This window comes from Apiospora aurea (assembly GCF_038362705.1).
Source record: "Apiospora aurea strain CBS 24483 chromosome Unknown utg000002l_segment0_segment0, whole genome shotgun sequence".
Taxonomy (NCBI): Eukaryota; Fungi; Ascomycota; class Sordariomycetes; order Amphisphaeriales; family Apiosporaceae; genus Apiospora; species Apiospora aurea.
In genome coordinates this window covers 4,592,517-4,614,585 of record NW_027117389.1, presented here as the reverse complement: position 1 = coordinate 4,614,585, position 22,069 = coordinate 4,592,517, and the positions used below count along the sequence as shown (strand labels likewise).

Genomic DNA, 22,069 nt, shown 5'->3' with positions numbered 1-22,069 from the left:
AGAAAAGCGAAGTCGGTCCAGTTTAATAATCGGGAATAGGCAACGGCGATTAAATATATTAATTTATAAAGCTAATATATTCCGCCGTTTTTAATCGTTTAAGGTTAATATTACTTCGCGAACTGGTTCCGCGAAACCGATTTACTAGGCGATTAGGTAATTAAGCCGATTTTTAATGGTTAAACTAATAAAGAAATAGGCTTAAATTAAATTAAATACTTTAATAAATATATTAAATCGTAAATAAAGGGTTGCTACCGCTTTTTAATTTTCGACGGCTATAAGAGCTATATTTCGGCCGAATTCGAAATATACTACTAAAATAACGATATTATTACTATTAATATACCTCCCTATTTATTATACTTACTTTAATTTTTCGATATAATATTTTATTCGCTTTTAAAGCGTGTTTATTTAAAAAAATCGAGCTATTTATTAAGGCTTTTATAAACTATATTATTAAACTCGAGTTTTTTATCGCTTTTAAAGCCGCGTATTTTACTGTTTTTACGGAAATTAATATTAAATTTAGATTCAGCGTATTTAATTTAATACCTTATAACCTTAACGAAGTAATTAATAAGTTAAATATGCGTCTCCGGACGTTTATATTTAACTTATCCCGTTTAGGGACGGCTAATACCTACGACTTTTAAACGCTATTTAACCCTTAATAAATAATTAAACACTTTATTTATATTAAAAAGAGGGTGTTTACTTATTAAAAAAACTTTCCGACGCCGATTTTAAATACGGTAGACTAAATAGCGAAAAGTATAATTAAAATAGCCTATAAAATAACCCTTATACGTAATAAAATATATATATTAAAGGAGGCTAATTTAACACTTTTTAAACGCCGAAGAATTAAAAAGTCGCGAGTTTAGCTTAAAAAAGCCTTTATTATTAAAAAATTTTAATAATTATAGGACAAAAAGGTAAAAAAAAGCGTTTAACGCCCGATAAAAATAAAAATAGGGGTTCGTCGAAACGGAGGGCGACCGGTAAAAAACGCTGTAATGTTTACGGCGAAACAGGTCACAATACGCGAACATATAAAAAAGATATAAAATTAAGCGAGAAATCGAATAGCGAGTAGTTTTAATTAATTTTAAACGTTATAATTAAATTAATTTATATAAAAGGGTTGAAAAGTAAAAAAGTGCGTCGCCAAGTGATATACGTCGCGTAATAATAAACCACGTTAATTTCTTTTTATAAAGTAATAATTTATTAGTTATTATAAAATCTTTATAATTTATATACGCTTTTTCGCGTAGGATTTTAAGGTTTTCCGATTATCGATTAACGTTAAGTAAAATATTTAGGAAAAATATCCTTAATAAGTCGAGGGGCGGAATATTATTTTTTAATAGTATAATTTTAATATTAACGGCCTTAAAACTAAATTTTAATAGCGGGCTTAAACGTTTAAAGATAGCTTAGTATCTTTCGCTTTCTTTTTTAGTTTTAAAGGTTTTTAATTCCTCCGTTTTTCGAGATAACGCGTTCGCGACGGTGTTATTTTTTTCGGGCCGGTAAGTGATAATAAAGTTATATTAAGTTAAGATTTCAGTTTAACGGATTTATTAAAAGTTAAGATATTATTTAATATTAAAATATTTAAGCGCGCGATGATCGGTAATAATAATAAATGGTTTAAAGCGTTAAAGCTCGATTAACTTTACGCGTTAATATTATAAACTTTAAATTATAACGAATAATTTTTTATTATAAATGGGGTAATTAAACTTTAATCTTTAAAAGGATTCCAAAAAATACTCGACTAAGTGCTATTCCTTATCGTTTTACTTTTAAAAAGGACGCTAATAATAATATAATCGAATAAGTCGGTTTTAAACTTCGTTTCCTTTTTATAGTCGAAGTACGAAAAAACTAGTGTTTATAGTAAAGCGTTCTTTAATTCGTTAAAGGTAATTTATTATTCGGTTCCTTAAACTTATAATTAATCCGATTTTATTAATATCGTTAATAGTTTAATAACTTTATTATAGTTTTTAATAAATTTATAATAGAAATTATAAAATCCGAGGAATAATTATATCGCTTTTATATTTATTAATAGGAATTAATTTTCTATTACGGAGATTTTATTAAGGTTTACGGTAACGTTATTAGTCTTAATAATAAAGCCGAGGTATTTAGTTTTTATTACGTTTAATTCGTATTTTTTAAGGTCGGTTTAAAGGCCGGTTTTTAATAGTTTCTAGAGAACTTCTTTTACGTGCTTTTTATATTGGAAAGGATTTTTAAAATAGATAAAGATATTATCGATATAGGTATAATAAAAGTTATCGAGGTATTCCTATAATAGATCGTTAATAAACCTTTGGAAGGTGAATAGTTCGTTAATTAACCCGAATAGGAGGACCTTATATTTATATACTCCGTAATAAGTTTAGAAAATCGTTAAGTTTTCGTCTTTTTCCCTTACGCGGACTTTATAAAAAGCTTACTAAATATTAATTTTAATATAAATTTTTACCTTAATTATTTTATCGAGGGTTTCCTCGATTAATAATAGCGGATATCGGTCCTTTTACGTAATAACGTTTAGTTTCCGGAAATCTATATAAAAACGAAGTTCGCCGTTGTTTTTAAGGGTTATAAATACCGGAACCGTTTAAAGGGCGTCGCTCGATATAATAAAGCTTTTTAGAGGTTTTTCGAGATATACTTTCGGGTTACGGTAAGTTTTTTTAAAGATATTTTATAGAGTGGGCTATAGCTTAAGTTGTTTAGTTTTATACCGTCCGTTAGTTCGATTTTATAGTTTATCGATCCGCGGTGTTTAATTAATTTATTAGATTATGCCTTATTATATATATAGTAAAAGTTTTTATATGTTTTAAGTATTATTTTTTTTACTTTTCGGCGTAGTTTATTTTCGTCCTCGGGCAGGGAATTATTTTAAAAAGTCTTTTTTTCTTAGATAAACTTATCGATTTAATGGAGGGTAATTTTATAAATTTAGCATAAGTCGTTCTTCTTTATATTTCGATAAAAGTTTAGGGCGTTTAGGATTATTATATCGGGCGTTTATTAACGGTATTAATTTATAATATCGCGGGCGAAGCGATAAGGTCCGCGCTTATTTTTTTAATTATAATAGAGCGTACGTTTTAACGTTTATTTGCGATTATTACCGAGTTATTCTAGTTCCCGTAGCTTATCGTTAAGATTACGTTATATTTTAGTTATTTTTTTATTTAACCGGTGAATAGTATATAGATAGGTTTTCGGGATTTAAATTTCTTCCTTTATAGCGGGGGATTAAAAGTATTAGGTAACTATGTACCTTCTTTTTACGTAAAGCGGGCTTTTAATTAAAAAAGTCGGCCGTCTTGTTTTTCGTTTATCCTTTTTAATTTAGGCTTTTAAAGCTTTATTCCTAGTATCCGTATTTTTTTAATAACTCGGATATCGTAGTAATATACCTGCTTTATTTACCGGTATATTCGTGTTTTTAATAAGGTTTTAATTATTAAGATAGTTTAAGTAGCGATTTTTTAAGCGGATAACGACATTATATTTTTTGAACTATTTCCGTTTAATAATAAGGTTATACTTTATATTAATTATTATAAAGGGGATTAGCCCGGTGCTTCGGTGGTAAATTTATAGGTTAACGAATATTATTACGTTAAAGAGTTAAAAAGGTTTATCGTTAAAACCTTTAATCTTATAAGGTTAAAAGGCGGTTACTTACCTCGTACTTAATTATTTAATTATTTTACTTATAAAGTTTACGTTTATAAATAAATAGCCGAATACTCCTATATTAACGAGCGTTGTAGTAGTGGATAATAATAATTTATTATTATTTATAGTATATTTAAAGGTTAAAAAATGTTTTTTAATTAGTTTTTATAAAAAATTAAATAGTATCGTTATTAAATTATCCTTAACGATAGTTAATATTTATTTTACGAGGGAGTCTTTATTTTTTAAAATTAATCTTTTAATTTTTTCGGCTCGGCGAAGGTTTAATTAAGTTTACTGTTATTAAAGAGGAGGTTAGGCGACGCTCCTTTATATTTCCGATAAATTTCGTTAATATCGGTAAGCTTGCGTTTTTCGGTATTATATTACTCTAGGGGGCAGTTAGTTTTTCGATGGCTAGTTTAGTAATAATTAAAATATCGTCCTTTTTTTATTAGCTTTTAAGTTTCCTTAACGGTAATAAGAAAAGGGTAAATTTTAATTAAGGAGATGCCTGCCTGCGGGGTGGGTTTAGTAGAGGTAAGGGTTTTAAAGGTATTAGCCTTATTGTTTTTATTATCGGAATTATTTTTGTTTATCGACGAGAAGGAGGGTTTATTAAATCGTTTTTTTTCTTGTCCGCGTTTACGAAGCTTTAAATTATTTATTTATAGTGTTTAGCGTAAACGTTAAAATTAATAATTTCGTCGAAATATATTATAATAGTGGTAATTATAACGTAAGGTATAAATTTATTATGAAAGCTTTTTTTTAAGAAATACGGGGGAGTTCTTTTTTTTTTAATTAATTTAATAAAATTAGAAAGGAATTTCTAGTAACCGGTTAAGGAAGTTATTTTTAATTAATCGTATTCTTTTTTTACTTTTTCGCGAGAGGTGTAGTCGAAATATTACTTTTAAAGGTGATCGAGGAGCTTATCGGTGGTAGTAATACGATTAAGGTAGTAATCCCGGAAGAAAGGTAAGAGTTTACGAGTAGTATCGTTTTTTACGTGGTTACGAATAGCGTTAAATATTTAATTATTAAAAGAGAAATAGTCGATATTTTTAATTCGTATATCTTTAATTTAATAAAACTAAACTTTAAAAGGAACTTTATCCTTATTTTTATCGTTATAAAAATCGTTAACTTTAACTTTATAATTTTTTTTATAACGAGTGCCTTTATCGTTAATAATTATAAAGGAAGTGTTATTACGTTTATTTATAATTAGTTAGGTAACGGCGGTTTAAGCGTTATATAATTATTTTAATCGGTTCGCCGATTTAATATTAACTTTTATAAAGTTAATAGTTAAGTCGTTTATAATTACTTTTACTTATTCCCGAATAGTAATAACCTCGTTATAGGTTTTAATTAATTTCTTTAAGGTAATTTTTAGCTAGTTAAGTTTACCGTTTAATTTATTAATTTTAAGTTACTTTTTTATTAAGTTCTCGCCTTTATAAATATTATAATAGTCGAAAAGAGGGAGCGAAGTTAAGTGTTTAGCTTAGGTAGCGGTTAACTTTAATTAAGAGTTTACTTAATAAGCTTTAACGTAAAGGTCGGATATTTATATTATACGGGTATAATTTAATAAGAATATAAGGCGTATTTTTTAAAATAGTTCGTTTAAATTATTATATATTTTTTAAACTCGTTAAGGGCGATAAGTTCGTTTTTAAAGGGTTACTTAGTTTTTTTAATCTTAGTTTACGGGGTGAAAAGGAAGGTAGCTTTATTACTGTCGCGGGTGTATCGGTTAGATAAGGTATTTAGCCGAGCCTAAAGGTCGTCGCCGTTTAGGTCGTCGATTATGGTGTTATATTGTGAGGATTAGGCCTTTTTTTATAGTCGTTCAAAGTCGGCGAGGGTGTAAAAACCTTGTCCGTCTCCTGCGTTATCGGGGTTATTTTAAGCGATTTATATTTATTCGATTTTTAGATTAATTAATAAACTATATCGGTTTAAGAATCGGTGGGAAAGGCGAGTTAATTTTTTATTAAATTCCTTAGGTTTATTAATAAGTTTTATAAAGGCGCTTTAATTAAAATATATATATCGTTTAACCTCCGTTTAAAAGGCGCGGTCGTTTTTATTACGCGCTATAATATATTTATATTAAGGTGAGTCGTCGAGTATTAAAAGGTTTAACGTTAATTAATTAATACTTATTCCTTATCGTATAACGACGAGAGTAGTATTAATTAATTTAAATAGTTAAGTAAAATGTCGTATTATTAAATAATAAAAGGGGGTAGTCGTAAATAGTTACGTAATTAAGTCTTTATAAGGCGAGGCTATAAATAAGTCTTAAAATAAATAGAATTTACGACGAAGAGGAAAGGAAAGAGAAAATCGAGCTAGGGCCGATACGGTAGATCGGTTTTAATAATAGGGTGGTGGGGCTAGTGTGGGGTCTCTATACTAACTAGCGTATAGGCTAATGCACTATATTACTTTAATAACTTTAATTAATAGAGGCTTTTAATTTTTAATAAATATAAAAATTATATCGATAATAGTTTTATATTAATAATATTAAAGGTTAAAGTGTAACTTTTTTATCTATTATTATATAGTTTTTATATATTTTAATCTTTAAATATTAACTATTTTAACGTTTTAAAAAGAGGTTTTAAAAAAGAGTTAAACTTAATATATATGGTTATTAATAATAGTTACGTTAAAAAAGAAAACCTTTTTAAGCTTAAGTTAAAATACGTAAAGTAGCTTTTATTTTTAAAGTTATTATTAATAAATAGACTTAAATTAATAATTTAAATAACGCGAAACCCTATAAAACTTATTAATTAAAAGGTTATTATAAAAGCTTTCGGCGTTTTATAATTAATAATTAGCGACCGATTAAACGGCCGAATTTTACGACGCGAAATTCGATATTTATAACGAAAATTAACGTTAATTAAAAAAATACTTCGAAATTATATAGTTAACTTTAATACCCGAAGAATATTTTTTAATTTTATTAATATAAAAAATATAATTAATTTCTTTACTACGTTACGCGACGGCGAGTACGTTAATAAATATCAAGTTAACCGTTTTATTAATTATAACCCGGATTTTAAAACTCGAATAAACCGTTAATACGATTATTAAAAAGCTTTTTATAAAGGTTTAAGTATTATTTCCGGTTAGTTTACGCTAATCGCGAATATTAAGGCTAAATATAATATCGTAAACGAAAATATATAGAATTTTAATAAAACCGGTTTTATAATAAGTATAATCGGGTTAATATTTATCGTAATACGCACCGATCGGCGTAAAAGGGCGAAATCGGCGTAAAAGGGCGAAATCGGTTTAATTAAATAATTAAAAATAAGCGACGGTAATTAAATATATTAATTCGTAAAGCTAATATATTCCGCTATTTTTAATCGTTTAAAGCTAATATTATTTCGTAAACTAGTTTCGCGAATATAATTTATTAAATAATTAAATAATTAAATAATTAAATAATTAAATAATTAAATAATTAAATAATTAAATAATTAAATAATTAAATAATTAAATAATTAAATAATTAAATAATTAAATAATTAAATAATTAAATAATTAAATAATTAAATAATTAAATAATTAAATAATTAAATAATTAAATAATTAAATAATTAAATAATTAAATAATTAAATAATTAAATAATTAAATAATTAAATAATTAAATAATTAAATTAACTCTTAATAACTAAACCGATAATAAAACGAGCTTAAACTAAATTCGGTATTTCGATAAATATACGAAAAAGCGGATAAAGGGCACGTATTACTTTTTAATTTTAAACGGTTATAAAAACTATATTTCGACCGAATTCGAGGAATATTATAAGAATAATAATATTATTACGTTTAATATATTTCCCTACTTTTTTTATTTATTTTAACCTTTAAATATAGTATTTTATTCGCCGTTAAAGCGTATATATTTAAAAGAAATCGAGTTGTTTATAAAAGCCTCGATAAACTATAACACGCGAATATATAAAAAGAATATAAAATTAAATAAATAATTAAATAACGAGTAGTTTTAATTAATTTTAAACGTTATAATTAAATTAATTTATATAAAAAGGTCGAGAAGTAAAAGAAGTAACTAGCGAAGTAATTAATCGACTTAGTAGTAAACTACGTTAAATAAAAATAACTTTTAAAATATAATATATATTATTTAATTAATTAATTTATTATTAATATTATTATTTTTTATATTTATTTTAAGTGTATTATTAAATAAGGGGGGGGAGGGGGTAATTAATAAAGGTTATATCTCATAAGTTTATATAAACTATTATATAATATTAAATATTAATTTATATAATCACTTATTTTATATAATAAGTATATTATTATTTAGTGTTTTATATTATAAAGTGAGACGCATTATAAAAATAAGTAAACTTGATTAATAATAAAAGATATCTTAAGGAACTAATGAGATAAGTAGTAAGCTAAATAGCGACGAGATTTATTTAGAGAATTAACTTTATTAAGCCCTTTTTATCGAGTGGCTACGGGCGAAACATTATCTATAACATAGCATATAACCCTTTTCTTCTTATATAGCAGCTAGTAATTTAAAAATATAAAACTTAGCTTTATAAAATCGTCATTAAAAGACCCAGCACGGCGTTTCTTACTGATTGATTCCGGTAACCGCTGAACCAATGTTAGCTTGTATCACGAGTTACATGGTTTTAATGTAATACGTTGCTCTGCCGAATAAGATGAACCTTTTTATGAAGCAATTGCGGCGTTCGCTATGGCTGCATTCTAAAGGCAGACCAACCTTACCCCGTCGCTAAGGAATCTTCCGATATCGTATATGCATCTACTGAATCAGCGTATGCATGTACATACACCCCCGAGGCATATGATACTCAAGTCTTAGACCTCCAACGTTGTTTTTGAAGACGACAATACTTGAACTGGTTTTTATCGGTGGCTGGATCGTAGTAAGCGTCGTCAGAGGCCCTGAGATACTAGTCTGTGGAGAAGGGCCCTCGGATTGGCCAAAAACAGAAAGCACAGCAATAAGCAAAGTTTAGTCTGGCAGCTGAAAGTAGGCGAAGTTCAAGCAGTGGCAGTGTGGCTGGATCTGCATCATCATGCAGGTCAGCCTAATGCAGCAGGCAGGTTTGGGGCCTCCAAAGTCCAGCCAAATGGTCAAAACTCCATTAGGCGACCCTCTTCAACATTCGTGACTGTGTCAACGATTGCGAAGATTCAAGTTTAACTTCAATTGACACCGCCGGAACCATGTCAAACTTTGTATACGAACCATTGACGGCGCCCGACGCCTTCCGACTTCTCGTGTTGGAGCCTGGCGTCCCAGAAGATGCGCTGTGCTGTCGCATCCTCCACACGACGCACTCGCGCAACCTTGACTACGAAGCTCTGAGCTACACATGGGGCAGCCCTGCGACTGGCGACGAGCCAGCGCCAACATGTCTCATCGACGGGAAGGCGATGCCGATTCGTCGCAACTTGTACGATGCGCTGCGGCACCTGCGATGGCGCGACTACGAGCGCGTCCTTTGGATCGACGCGCTGTGCATCGACCAGTCCAACGTCGCTGAGCGCAATCACCAAGTCGGCCGCATGCGCGACATCTACAGCAACGCCGAGACCGTACGCGTGTGGCTCGGGCTGGCATCCAAGACGAGCTCCATCGCCATGAGCTGGATTGACGAGCTGGCGTCGCGCCGCCACCGCAATAGCCTGGGGGTGCCGGGCCGCCTCTCGGACTACACGCCCGAGAGTTGCCGACGGAGCCAAACGAGGCGGTGGAAGGCGCTGCTGAACCTCCTGGAGCGGCCCTACTGGCGGCGTGTCTGGATCGTGCAGGAGATCGTCCTGGCGGAGAAGCTGCGACTCCAATGCGGCGAGGACGAGAGCCGGTGGGAGGGCCTCGTCCACCTGCTGGAACCCCGGGGCAGGAAGCGGGTCTTCGAGCCACGCGCATCCAGGGACGCGATCGGTTTGATCCGCGATGGCCTCCCCGCGCGTATCCAAAGCCTAAGGCGCGTGCATGAGCTGCGAGGGTGCCGGCTGCAGGAGGTGCTCGAGGCGACGCGGGGGTCGCTCTATACGGACCCGAGAGATCGCGTCTACGGGCTGCTCGGGATCGCGGATGACGTGGGTGATGGCAGGTTTGAAGTGGACTACTCGGGCGAGCCCAACATCGAGACCATGCTGCGGGGTCTCTGGAAGTACGCCGTCGAGTGCAACAAGCCCGAGACAGTGGTGCAGAGCTGCCAGTACCTCGGGCAGTTCCTCCATGACCGAGGCGCTGAAAAGGCTCTGATGATGCAAATCACAGCGTCGCAGCCGCGTCAGCTTTACAATATCAAAGGGCGCGCGGTGGGCAAGATTTTGTATCTGGGTCAACCGTGGAAGTCCAGCGCAGAGTGGGGTAAATGGGAGATCGCCATGGGAGCAATGCATGAGCGATTCACCCTTTGGGAGGTCGAATGTCGATACGATAAGTTACTACACGCAACTCATGAGCTCTTTCTCTCTACAGATTATCACAGGCTCGGCCTGGTCCGAAGAAAAGCCTTTTCCCACCTGTTTAACGACAGAGAAGAGATAAGTGTGGAAGCGCCAGAGCAAAAGGAGCGATTGAACGAGCAAGCCGCCAACAAGTCCTGTGGCAAGACAACCACGCCAGCGTCTTTTGAGAAGCAAGAGTTTGAACAAACAGCCCAAGTACACTTCGGGAACGGGACGGGCAAGTACACGGCGCGGCTCACAGAGCTAAACGTGACTGCCTTCATTGCAAACAACGGCCAGATGGGCTTGGTCCCGGGCAACGTCGGCGCCGCGGGCGTGCGAGTCGGGGACGAGCTCTGCCAGTTCCGTGACTCTGACGTGACGGCCGTCTTCCGCCGCGTGGCAAATGACGATCCAAGCAAACTGGAGGTTAGGTCAAATACCGATCCGAGCCACCCAGGCGGCAACCCGGTACTGGTCGGGAAGGGCATCCTAGCGAAACGCCTGCATGGAGAAGGGGACGTGGACAAGAAGCTTCAACTTAGGTACAGCAGGTTGGATGACAGGTTCGCTTTGGAGGAGGCTGCATCCCGTTACAAGGGCTGGTCGCGAAGCCATGGCATTGAGAGAAATACGATGGATGATACGGTGACATCGTTTGATGTTACGGGGAAGGGTCTCACTTGGTTAACTAGTTGGTAATGCCATTCGATGAAGGTTTAAGACATCAACTTCGGAATCAACTATTTCTACGAGACAAGGAGGCAACCCCTCTGCCAGTCGTGTTCCACCCGCTTTACATGCACTGGTGGTAGTAGTCGTTCTGCTTGTTGCAGGTGGAGCCGCTCGCGCAAACGGTGCATCCCGAGTAACCCTGTCCACCACACTGCTGGTACTTGGCCACGGAGCAGCCGCCACCATTGCCACCCGTCGGGGCCGGTGCCGCGGTAGTCGTTCTCATAGTCGTGGGCTGGGGCTGGGGCTGGTTGCCACCACCGTTGCCGCCCCCGTTGTTGACGCCGCCGCCGTTGACCGCGGGCCCGGGGATGGGGTAGCTGGAGAAGGACCCGTACAAACTGAAGAGGATACCCGGGTCGCTCGCGGAGTAGAGGCTGGTGGCGGGGACGCCGCCGGCCAGGCCCGGAGGAGCCGCCGGAGCCGACCTTGATGTTGAGGCACTGCGGGTAGGCCTGGGCGCCGTTGGGGCTGCCGGCGGCGTGCAGGGCGATGATCTCGTGGCGCAGGACGTAGTTGCCGGGCCGGAGCGAGGCGGGGATCTGCACGTCCGAGGTGAAGTTCTTGCTGATGAGCGTGTCCGTCACCCACGTGCCCGGGTTGCTGCCCGAGATCAGGGCGGCTTGGGAGATCTTGGTGAAGGAGAGGCCGCCGGGCGAGGCGGAGGTGCATTCGCCTTTGAGACTTCCTGTCAGTACTTGGGATAGTAGGTGCAGGGGCTGAGAGGTTGACCAGTGCCTAGGGGGGACTTACCACTGCATGGGGCGAGGTAGTTGATGACCGGGCCCTTGTGGGAGTCGGGCCAGGTGTTCCAGTACATAGTCAGAGTGTCTCCGGCATTGGCATTGATGTAGGTCTCTCCGGCCTTGGCGCTCTTGTCTACAGTGGTAGCAGTTTAGTCAACTATCTATTCATTGGACGTAGTCTGGAAGCGACTTACGACAAGCAATGTCACTAGACTGGAACGCGTCGGGCGACACGAAACCGTTGTCCTGATTCAGCGCCTTCCAGCCGGGGGTATTGGGTGCCGCGCCCGACGGCTGGTAGTACCAGTTCGGGTCACATCCCTGGACCCAAGCACCGCCGTTGACCTTGACGCCGGCCACGTGGCCGTGGGCGGAAGCGAGCTGGAGGAGCGGGGCAGCGAATGCCGCGATGGACAGGGTGGAATGCATGGTGACAGGTCCTAAGCGAAGCTGTAGATGCCTTGGAGGGGGAAGGTCGGTTGCGGGCTGGGGAGCACAGAGATAGGAGAGGATCTGGAGCGATCACTGCTGCGTCTGGCGTCTTTCTTATACTTGCAGGTCCCCGAGTCTCCGGGCCAGGCCCTCTGGTGGCAATTCCGATGCCAACACGAACCTAACTCAAATGAAGCAACGACGTCGGGCACAAGAGTCCAAGGCCTGAGGCCGAGCCATCCAAGACAAACGGGTGGCTGCGGCTACGGGGCCGACTCTCTCTGTCGGATGCAGTCGGGATCCTACGCCAGCACGACTGCCAGCCTGGTTTTTCTTCGTCCTCATGACAGTTCCAGCGGTGCTTGGGTGTACCATTGACGGAAAATCAAGCGAATGCACGCAGCTATCCGCTGGCGGTGTCCCTGGCCTATGTCGGTGGCCCCACAAACTTATCCACACCTCCGGAGCCGCCATGGTCCGTATTGCCTAAAGCGGACGTGTCAGACCACCCGCGTCACATCCCGCATGGTGAGGCGCTTGCCGCAATAGGCTCCATGCGGTGGAATAGGCCCGAAAGTATGCTTGGACGTCTGTATACCAGCTGCTTGGTAACGATGGATTGGAATGATTCTGGCATTGGCGTCGAAATAAGAAATAAACTCTTGGTCCGGGCCTCCTAGTATCATGGGATGAACGTTATCCTAGTGACAAGGCCGAGATCGGATATCAGCGGCAATAGCCGTCAAGTGTGCTACTTGGGACTGGCTATGCAGTGTAACTCAGGAATATATCCTCAAAACACGTAATCAAACCTTCTTGGGGACAACCCCAGTGACAGGTGCACAACTTTGTAGGCATTACCAACTTATCACAAACCACCCAAGACATCTCGCCGGGTATGCCAGGCGTCGGGCCCGAAAACTTTCACATCTGGAATACTGGGCGCCTGCAGAGCTGATGCGTGGTCGTCGTTGACTAGTGTATCTAAAAACAGTATTCAATTCCGCCAGTTGCCCCTAGATGATGGTATACTCGTCCGTCGGTAAAAGCCGTAATGCCATGGGATCCACTCCTTTGTTCCGCCGAAGGTATGGTGATACATAATAAAGGCCATCCATGAACTGAGTAAAAGACCCTACTCGTCTGAAGATACCGTCAGACCGGTGCTCCACCCGTTCCAGCATGAGTCCACTGAATTGGTTATCTTCGTCTACACAGAGCAACAGCCAGCGTAGCGATTTTAGCCAAGTCAATGATGGTGTTACTACTTGCCGCTCGGGGCTTCCCTTGTACGTCTGACTTGGTGCAGCTGCTGCCAAGGTAGGTCTGTCTAGTTGTACTGAGAAGAACGTAGTCAAGCCGCTCGGGAGATCCACGACCCCGGTCAGGTATATACCATCCCGGTAAATCTCTCTGATCTCTCCTAGAGCCGGCCCCCGCAATCGGAGGTAAGCGTCTCTAAGGGGCCCGAACTCATCCGCGCCAGCATGGGTGATGTTGACCTCAAGTACCTGGGAAAGGGTGGGCGACTGCATTCTGGAAATTTGGATGTGATCGCTGTAGACAGGTCTCAAGGCAGACACCCACGACCAACTTGGGCCAATGTAGCCTTCGTAAGCTGCCTCGTCGCCCTGCATATCACACTGCCATGCGAGCGTCTCAACCAAGCTGGCTTCCCAGTGGCCAGCAACGTATCGGGACTGTAGCCAAGGCTGCAACAGGGAGGCAATCCCCGACAGCGACGGAAGCCTATCCGAGATCACGGTGAGATTTGTGCTTGAAGCTTTGTCGGAGAAAGCGGCCCAATACTGCAATCGGCGTCGGATTTCGTTGGAAGGAGAAAAGTTTCGCAACGCAATTCCCGCTGCACCGAACTTCTTCTTGGACATATGAAGGTGATCCAGTTCCAAGTCCCCGAATCTAGGCGCGGATCTCAATTCGTAGTGTGTCGAGCAACGGCACACCCAACATATCTGGTTGGGCAAAAAATGCAAAGTTCTTGGGGACTGTCCATCGTTAAGCATGGGCAAAGGGTCCGTCTCCGAAGTGAAAGAAACGCTTACCAGTGTATGCTCTTGCATCACCCAGCCACGTGAAAGTAAGGGGAGTTCTGTCTCTGGGTCCAGAAACGGTGAAGTATTGGCCACAAGATACATAGTTGGGCGACATGGCATCTGAATCGGGCATGGATTTCTGTTGGCGGACATGCCGGTGGCTCCATTTCGAAATCCAGTAGCAGAGAGGTTGCATTCGCCGTTGGCGTAGATGTACCCAACCTGGGGGCATTCTCGTTTCCAATCTTCTGCCCCTGGTGAGTCCTGGATAATACATAGGCTGTCGATCCAGACGTAATCATACCCAAGGTCCATCGTGACGTTGAAAGCATCTCGGAATGTTTGGTTGAAACTCGCATCGCCGACTGGGATGCCTCGGAAGAATGAATCATAGTTGCCCGTCGTCAAGGTCATGAACTTGAGTGTGCCCCAGCAATGACTCAATGTCACATAACGAAAGTCGGGAGGCAGATTCTCACTTAGCAGGAGCCTTGCCCGTATCCCTTGACCGGCATTTTTTTCAACCTTGATTACCCTCCTCGGGAGGCGCCTGGGGTTGGCATAGTCGTACAATCTAGCACATGAGCTGTGGCTGCGCAGGCATTGCTCGAGCCAGCTTCGAGCAAGGACGGCTGTGTTTGGGGACCAGGTATCGGAAGTAACTGTAATCAGATGTCAGTGATCGCACAGAATTCGGTGGGTTGATTCAGGAAAGTCCTTACCCTGCGCGTTCATCAATCTTACACATAATCCGGTGAGGCCAGACTCTACTTGAAAACCAATTTGCAACACTTGGAACCCCTCGCCCAGACCACCGGTCGTCCCAGTGTCAAACCAGGTGATAGCCAAGTCTAAAGCCGTTGGGACCCAAGTTTCGGTTTGTCTTTGACGTTGTCTGGTGTCCCAGGCAGTGTGCCAACACAAGAAACAGTTTCTATCTGGCGATGGCCGGCAGGAATACAATATTGTTTTAGGATGCTGCGGTATCCGCATTCCCATCTGTTGCAGCGTGTCAACGAACCTCGAGATCTTCGGCGGGCTTCGGATAAGTAGCCGTCGATGCCAATTGCCCCGGGCAGATATCAAGGCTTTAGTGCAAGGTTTACAGAGACGGGAATGTTCCGCCGGCTTTGTGTGAGTTATAGGATGGGGCATAATGCTTGTTAGGGCCACAACCGATCACAAGATGGGTTGGGATGCGGTCGTTGTCGGTAGACGCAGACAAGAGTTCTTTAGGATTGAAGATCTCTGGTGAGAGAATGACAAGTTGCTTGGCGCCGCGGTGCGAGTCGTAGCAAACATGATATCATGTGCTGCAGGAAAAGTATTGATCATCCCCGCACCCAATGCTATCTATCCTTCAATCGCCTTTTATCGACCTCTGTCAATTTGGCTGCAAAATCCTTGTATGCACAGACTCCGCCACGCCAAGTCTGCCTTGGCTTACGTTGGGCTGACATGCATGCTGACAGGCTCCAGCTTGAAACGTAGATAGGCTCGGCGGCGCCTGAGGACCTTCCGACAACCCATCTTCCCAATCCGCACTGCAGTCTTGGGGACTGCATTGAAAACACGGCGAACAACCACAAGCCCCATGTCGGCCAGTTTCTCCTTCGGATCCTTTGGTGACATCATCACCACTGCGCAGCTGGTATGGCGGCTGTCTCGGGCTCTCAGCGACCGCCGCGGCTCGGCCCCAGAGTTCCGGGAGTTGGTGAAGGAGCTGTACCTCTTTTACGGTGCGCGGAGCGATGTATCTATGGACGAGCTGAAAGGGTGGCTGGAGAGACGCAGCACGACGCAAAATAACTATGGCTATGTTGAAACGTCTCTCGAATCCGAGTTTCACGGCTCCGAAGACGTTCACCGCATTCTTCCCATGCGCCAAAACATGGTGAGCCCCGACATCTTCAAACGAGTGAGATTTCTCAGTCGCTGGGAGGGCCGTGACGATTCGCGTGGCGCCCTTCGTGTCATTAGCTTCAATGACATACAATTTTGGGGTTTTAGCCAAAACGGATGGATCCCCGAAACCAAATTTCAGCTGGACGCAATGACATTTACGCATCTATGCCTTTCGGAAATTCCAGGTTGGGAAACGCCCGAGAAAATCCTCGACAAGCGTGCCGCATTCGGGGCGGTTTTCGCAGGCTACAAGAAGACGACATCTATACCACTGATTATGATAATTAGTGAGAAACCCATGCTCCGGAAATACTCACTTACAACATTGCGAGGGCTCGAGGTTGTCAAATCTTCGCGGATTGGTGTTATGGCCTTCCATCCATTGGTCTTAGGGTCTGAAGAATACTGGAGACAGGAGTTAAGGAGCTGTCAAATGAATAGTGATATGTTGGTGGAAAGGCTAGGGATATTGCAAGCCAACCGTGGGAAGAGAGATGGGCATACCGTGCCAAACTATACTATTCGCTCCAATTCTAGGTCGTAAAAACTCGCCAATATCAGTTACTCTCAATACCAGGGACAATGCTACTAATTAATACCGTACGATGTCATCATCGAAAGCCAGATAAAGAACTCGCGCTTTATTCTGTACAAAGACAACAACGCCCACCATGCTTTATATCGATAGAGCCTATCCTTTGCCCAGGATCAAAAACAATGTCTTTGTCTTTTCAATCATGTTACTTTCGGAAATTGAGTATATGAATGTGTCTTCGTCGGAGTCGGAGATATTTGCTTTGGAACAACCAGCAAGACATTCCCTCGAACCTCTCCACAGCAGCTGCATAGTATTCAAGTACTCCAAAAGACCGCCGCCAAGATGAGTCCCATAACTGTTTTTCAATGCGTCAGGGATCTGGTGTTGTGGCTCGGAGCCTTGGTCCTGGTTGACGCCTGTGCCCGGCCGCTCTTCGTAGCCCGAAGCTCCAACATACAAACCATGTACACCACCGTCCTCTTTCACACCCTCCTGTTCCTCGCCTTTGTACAGTGGCTCCGAGTCAGCGCCCTCATCGTCGTCCACGGCTACTGGTCCATGGAGTTGGGAAGGCGGTTCGTATGGTGGGCCATCGTCCTGTACCTGTGCCTCTTCCTGGCCAACCTGCCACGGCTGGTCCTCCCTTGGATCTGCCCCCACTTCTTCCCCCTGCCCGTCACCCCGCTGCCCCAGGACCGCCTGCTCGCGCTCAATAAGCCGCGCGAGTTCTGGACGGCCGGGAAGCCGTGCGTCGGGCTGAGCAAGACCCGGTACCAGCAGGACGGCAGCGTCCGCCTCGAGAGGACTCCCTCGGTGGACACGTCGGAGAGAATCTCGCAGCCGACCAGGACCGGGAGCAGCCGCAGCTCGTCGCCCGACTCGAAAGGCACGACGACCTTCTCGAACGAGACCACGGTCTCGAGCGTCACCACGGCTGATAGTGCCGGGGACGCGTAAACGACGGGGACGTATTGTTGGAGCCCATTTTGACAGCAACCGGCCGGCGTTTCTACTCCGTGCCGTATGGTGCGCTGTCATGATGGGTCCAGAATACAAGGTAGGAATTCCATCTAGAGCTAACCGACGTTTTCGAGATAGGATCAAGATGGGCTAGAAGATAAGTAGATGGCTATGCAGGTGAGAGGAAGGTGGATCTAGCTAAGGCCAAAGTGCCTACGTATGCTCAATAGTAATTGTTTGTTTGTTTTTGCCAAGAAATGTATTTGGAATTGTGATCTTCTCTAGGGTCCCTGTGGGTGATCAGCCGTGATGGAGTATGCTGGGGCCCTCAGCGTCAGCCCTAGCCGGGTAAGCATCTAAAAGTACGTGGGCTAGTGGGTGGAACCTGGAGTATGTTAGTTTCGAAAGTACACGACTAAGGATGATAGTCCCTTTCCTGCCTGCGCCGCCTCCCGTAGCCTCTATAGAGAGCCATTCCGAATTAGGCAAACAGGTACTTTGTGTGGAGCTTCTGATTGGCGGACGACAGGTATTTGTCACGGTGTAAGACAGCAAGCGAACCAGCATCACGCAGCCCAACGTCGCAGAGACATAGCCCTAGATACGACAGCAAGCAATTCTGGAATCACTTCATTGCTGCTTAGCTTGGTCGTCGACTAATACTGCGCGCAGCCTCACCTTTGCTGATGACCGTTATCCCTTCCCCTGTTCGGTGCAACCCCCCGACTTTTCGTCATCGGTAGCAGGCTGCCTGTAAGTCTTGGCCAGGAGTATGCCATGTATAAAGTCTCCGGCCGCTCGGCGAGAAGAAGCTTCAAGTCAGTCAACATACCTTCGTACTCTACAGCTCGACCACTACACCCATCCCAGTCGACATTTTAATCTTCAACGACACCATGAAGGTTAACGTTGCCTTTATCCTAACCGCCTCGGGCTACGCCGCTGCTCTTCCCGGCATGAAGGAACCAGAAGGCCACGAGTGGCAGAGAAGAGCATCGGATAGTGAGTTTGACCTTTCGTGTTAACGACATACATCCTTTGTCGGACCCCAAAGAACTCGTATATCCTGACCCTCACACGCAGGCCGCTCCCCCTGCCCCGGCCTCAACATCCTGGCCAACCACGGCTACCTCCCGCGCGACGGCCGCAACATCAACAAGACGATCCTGAGCCGGGCCGCGACCGAGGCCTACGGCTCCCCCGACGGCTTCAACGACAAGGCCGTCGACATCGTGCTCGACGGGCACCTCCAGACCACGGGCACCAACGACTCGTTCCACCTCGGCGACCTGAGCCTGCCCGCGAGCCACAACGTGTGCGAGTTCGATGGGTCGCTATCCCGTAACGATCTCGCCTTCGGGGACGCGGCGCACTTCGACATCGGGGTCTGGTACAAGACGGGCAGCCGGCTCGGGCTGTACGACTTGAACTACGACCACAAGCACGTCTTCAACAGCGACAACGGCACGAACCCGGGCCCCACCGCGTACGTCAGCGTCGAGACGGCGGCGCGGGCTTGGTCGGCGCACTACGCCGAGGACATGGCGGCCAACAAGAACTTCAGCGTCGGGGTGGTCAACGGGTCCGTCGGCACGACGGCCTTTTACCTGTTCACGATGTGGGACGATGCCACGCAGTCCGCGCCCAAGTCGTGGGTCAGGTCGTTCTTCGGTAAGTTCCTTCCTTCCTATATCTCCTTCTGGGACATGAAAAAAGTAAAGGCAGAAAGATGCACCCTGCTAACCTGTACATCACACTCTGCGTAGAGGAGGAGCGCATTCCTTATACTTGGGGCTTCCCGTCGCCGGGCGCGCCCAAGAAGGCCGAGCACTTTTTGCAGCTCGTGGACCAAGTCTACGCGATTGGAATGGGGGGACAGTAAGGGATGGGTTGAAGCTGGGGGATCTCAGCTTGTCCAAGGCTTGCATTGAACCGCCCCAACGCGGTTCTTGAACTGGGAAAAGGGCTCCATGACACACTGACGATTACATCATCCCCAGACACGGCATATATACATCTTGGAACATATCCTTCTAGATAGCAATCGGCATAGAGGTTGGACTGTTTCGTTTTGCGAACACATTAATGCTCGAAGTGAACCCCGGTGGCAGGGGATACCAAAAAGACCCCACTGTACCTACCGCTACAGCGGGCTTCTGCAGCAGGGTCCCCAAATGAACTTGGGGATTATATTGCATTGGACGTGCAGCAGCCCAGTAAGATAAGATCTGCGGCACAGCTTTGCAGAAGCCAGGAGCCGATGATCAACTGGATCCAACCAATTGTGTAACAAGTGCTGGAATGAAACAATTCGCTTGCCAGCTCAATGTTTCTTACAGTGTGGTGTGCCAAGGCATTGTTGCCCAAAGCCCCGGCCATTAGGTTGACACGGGCTGAAAGAAACGTACAGTGGAACGAAACCCCCGATTCTTATCAGATCAGTGGCAGATGGTTTTCTCAGATAAGGATAAGCAGGTCGACCCGACAAAGCAGCTGAAGGCGGGATTCTGGTGGGTGGTGGTGGCGGGGTTGTTTTTTCTACCCCACTGTAAAGTGAGGGCGTCGAAAAAAGTTGCCATTTTGATTATCAAGCAAATCAACAATCTGCTCGGGTTTTCCACCAACATCGATTTGTACGACTGACCTCTTCTTGATTAGAAGTGGTTTATTAATACGACGTTACACTCACTGAATCACAAGAGTGTGTTGCACTTGAATTCTACACCACACCCATCAATCGTTATCGAAGCGCAAGGCCCATCATGTCTGCCCCTCCTCCCAGAGACGAGGAGATGGACGACTCGCCCGAGTTGCTCGACGCCGACGAGGCCCTCGAGGAAATTGACGACGTGGAGGGCGATGTCGCCATGGACTCCGACGACGGCGAGGAGCCCGAAGAGATCCAAATGGTCAACGACAGCGTCGCCTACTTCGACGCCCATAAAGATTCCGTCTTCACCATCGCTCAGCACCCCACCTTACCCTCCCTCATTGCGACCGGCGGTTCCGACGGCGACGGCGACGATGCCCCCGGCATGGGCTACGTGTTCGACACATCCGGCGTCTCCGGCCGCCCGGTGCTCCCTCCCAGCTATGCGACCGATCCCAGCTCTGCTACGCAAAAGAACACCGAACTCACCCCCCTCTTCGCCCTGGAAGGCCATACCGACTCCATCAACGCCGTCGTCTTCACGCTGCCGCGCGGCGAGTTCCTCGTCTCGGCCGGTCTGGACGGACGACTCCGCGCCTACCAACTCGCGATCGACGGCCACAACAAGGCGAAGCTGAACTTCGTCGGCGAGGCCCAAGAAGTGCCCGAGATCAACTGGGTTGCGCCGTGCCCCTACGCCCCCACCCCCAACACCATCGCGCTGGGCGGCTCCGACGGCTCGGTCTGGGTCTACACCATCGACGCGTCCGACAAGTCCAACCCGCTCCAGATCGTCCAGACCTACTTCATGCACACCGCTGCCTGTACGGCCGGCGCCTGGTCGCCCGACGGCCTGCTGCTCGCGACCGTCTCGGAAGACAGCTCCCTGTGCGTCTGGGACGTGTGGGGCGAGGCGGCGGCCAAGGGCCTGACGAACGACAACGGCCAGACGGTCGTGTCGCTCAACGGCGAGGACCAGCGGTTCGAGGTCGAGGGCGGCCTCTACTCGGTCGCCATCGACCCCAAGTCGACGCTCGTGGCCGTCGGCGGTGCGGGCGGCGCCATCAAGATCGTCGGTCTCCCCCGCCTCAACAACGAGACGGCGCCGCAGGCGCAGCCGCAATCGAGCCGGCAGAGCAAGGCCAAGGCCAAGGGTGGCGACGCCGGCAGCGCGCAGTCGGGCATGATCCTGGCCAGCCTGCACACCCAGGGTGACGGCATCGAGACGCTCTCCTTCTCACCCACGCAGAGCCTGCTCGCCGCCGGTAGCGTCGACGGCAGCATCGCCGTCTACGACACGGCCAAGAGCTTCGCGGTGCGGCGCCACCTGCGCGAGGCGCACGAGGAGTTCAGCGTGGTCAAGGTGGACTTCGTCAAGGGCGACGGCTGGATCCTGACGAGCTGCGGCATGGACGGCGTGGTGCGACGCTGGGATCTGCGGATAACTGGTCAGAACACGAGTGGTCTGGTCAAGGAGTGGCGGGGTCACCGCGGCGATGGCGAGGGCGGTGGTGTTCTTGGCTTCGTGCAGGGAACGGGTGACCGGATCGTTACGGCGGGTGATGATGGAATTGTTCTGGTTTTCGAGGCTTAGGGTAGATAGAGAGAGGAAAAGAAAAGGAAAGGAAAGGAAAGGCACCATGCGAGATGATTCACGACTATACCAAAAGTACTTGGCCGAGGTAACAAGCCAGAGGCCTCTAGAGCTACATTACGGTTTCGACTGTTCTAGTGACCCCTTTGAGGTTATTTGTCCGTTGCCTGCTGGCCATTGTATTTGTTCTCCTTGCTCGGCAATACTCT

At 44.6% G+C, this 22,069-nt stretch overlaps 7 protein-coding genes across 7 annotated transcripts; 5 read left to right on the top strand and 2 right to left on the bottom strand.

Annotated features, from left to right (window-relative positions):
• Positions 1-9,010: 9,010 nt before the first annotated feature.
• PG986_003786 (heterokaryon incompatibility 6 OR allele) lies at positions 9,011-10,948 on the top strand (the record flags this gene model as incomplete). The annotated part of the gene is made up of 1 exon (XM_066840008.1): positions 9,011-10,948. One exon carries the CDS (start codon positions 9,011-9,013, stop codon positions 10,946-10,948), a length of 1,938 nt encoding a protein of 645 aa, XP_066705072.1.
• Positions 10,949-10,995: 47 nt separating this feature from the next.
• PG986_003785 (glycoside hydrolase) lies at positions 10,996-12,156 on the bottom strand (the record flags this gene model as incomplete). The annotated part of the gene is made up of 3 exons (XM_066840007.1): positions 10,996-11,657; positions 11,735-11,860; positions 11,922-12,156. The coding sequence occupies 3 exons, from the start codon at positions 12,154-12,156 to the stop codon at positions 10,996-10,998; spliced, it is 1,023 nt and encodes a 340-aa protein (XP_066705071.1).
• A 1,019-nt stretch (positions 12,157-13,175) lies between these two features.
• PG986_003784 (HET-domain-containing protein) lies at positions 13,176-14,627 on the bottom strand (the record flags this gene model as incomplete). Its single annotated transcript, XM_066840006.1, has 2 exons — positions 13,176-14,165; positions 14,223-14,627. The coding sequence occupies 2 exons, from the start codon at positions 14,625-14,627 to the stop codon at positions 13,176-13,178; spliced, it is 1,395 nt and encodes a 464-aa protein (XP_066705070.1).
• Positions 14,628-15,807: 1,180 nt separating this feature from the next.
• PG986_003783 (uncharacterized protein) lies at positions 15,808-16,662 on the top strand (the record flags this gene model as incomplete). The annotated part of the gene is made up of 1 exon (XM_066840005.1): positions 15,808-16,662. The coding sequence occupies one exon, from the start codon at positions 15,808-15,810 to the stop codon at positions 16,660-16,662; it is 855 nt and encodes a 284-aa protein (XP_066705069.1).
• Positions 16,663-17,118: 456 nt separating this feature from the next.
• On the top strand, positions 17,119-17,613 carry PG986_003782 (uncharacterized protein; the record flags this gene model as incomplete). The annotated part of the gene is made up of 1 exon (XM_066840004.1): positions 17,119-17,613. One exon carries the CDS (start codon positions 17,119-17,121, stop codon positions 17,611-17,613), a length of 495 nt encoding a protein of 164 aa, XP_066705068.1.
• Positions 17,614-18,512: 899 nt separating this feature from the next.
• On the top strand, positions 18,513-19,498 carry PG986_003781 (uncharacterized protein; the record flags this gene model as incomplete). Its single annotated transcript, XM_066840003.1, has 3 exons — positions 18,513-18,618; positions 18,700-19,287; positions 19,383-19,498. The coding sequence occupies 3 exons, from the start codon at positions 18,513-18,515 to the stop codon at positions 19,496-19,498; spliced, it is 810 nt and encodes a 269-aa protein (XP_066705067.1).
• An 880-nt stretch (positions 19,499-20,378) lies between these two features.
• PG986_003780 (60S ribosome biogenesis protein S.t1.c1) lies at positions 20,379-21,860 on the top strand (the record flags this gene model as incomplete). The annotated part of the gene is made up of 1 exon (XM_066840002.1): positions 20,379-21,860. One exon carries the CDS (start codon positions 20,379-20,381, stop codon positions 21,858-21,860), a length of 1,482 nt encoding a protein of 493 aa, XP_066705066.1.
• Positions 21,861-22,069: the final 209 nt, after the last annotated feature.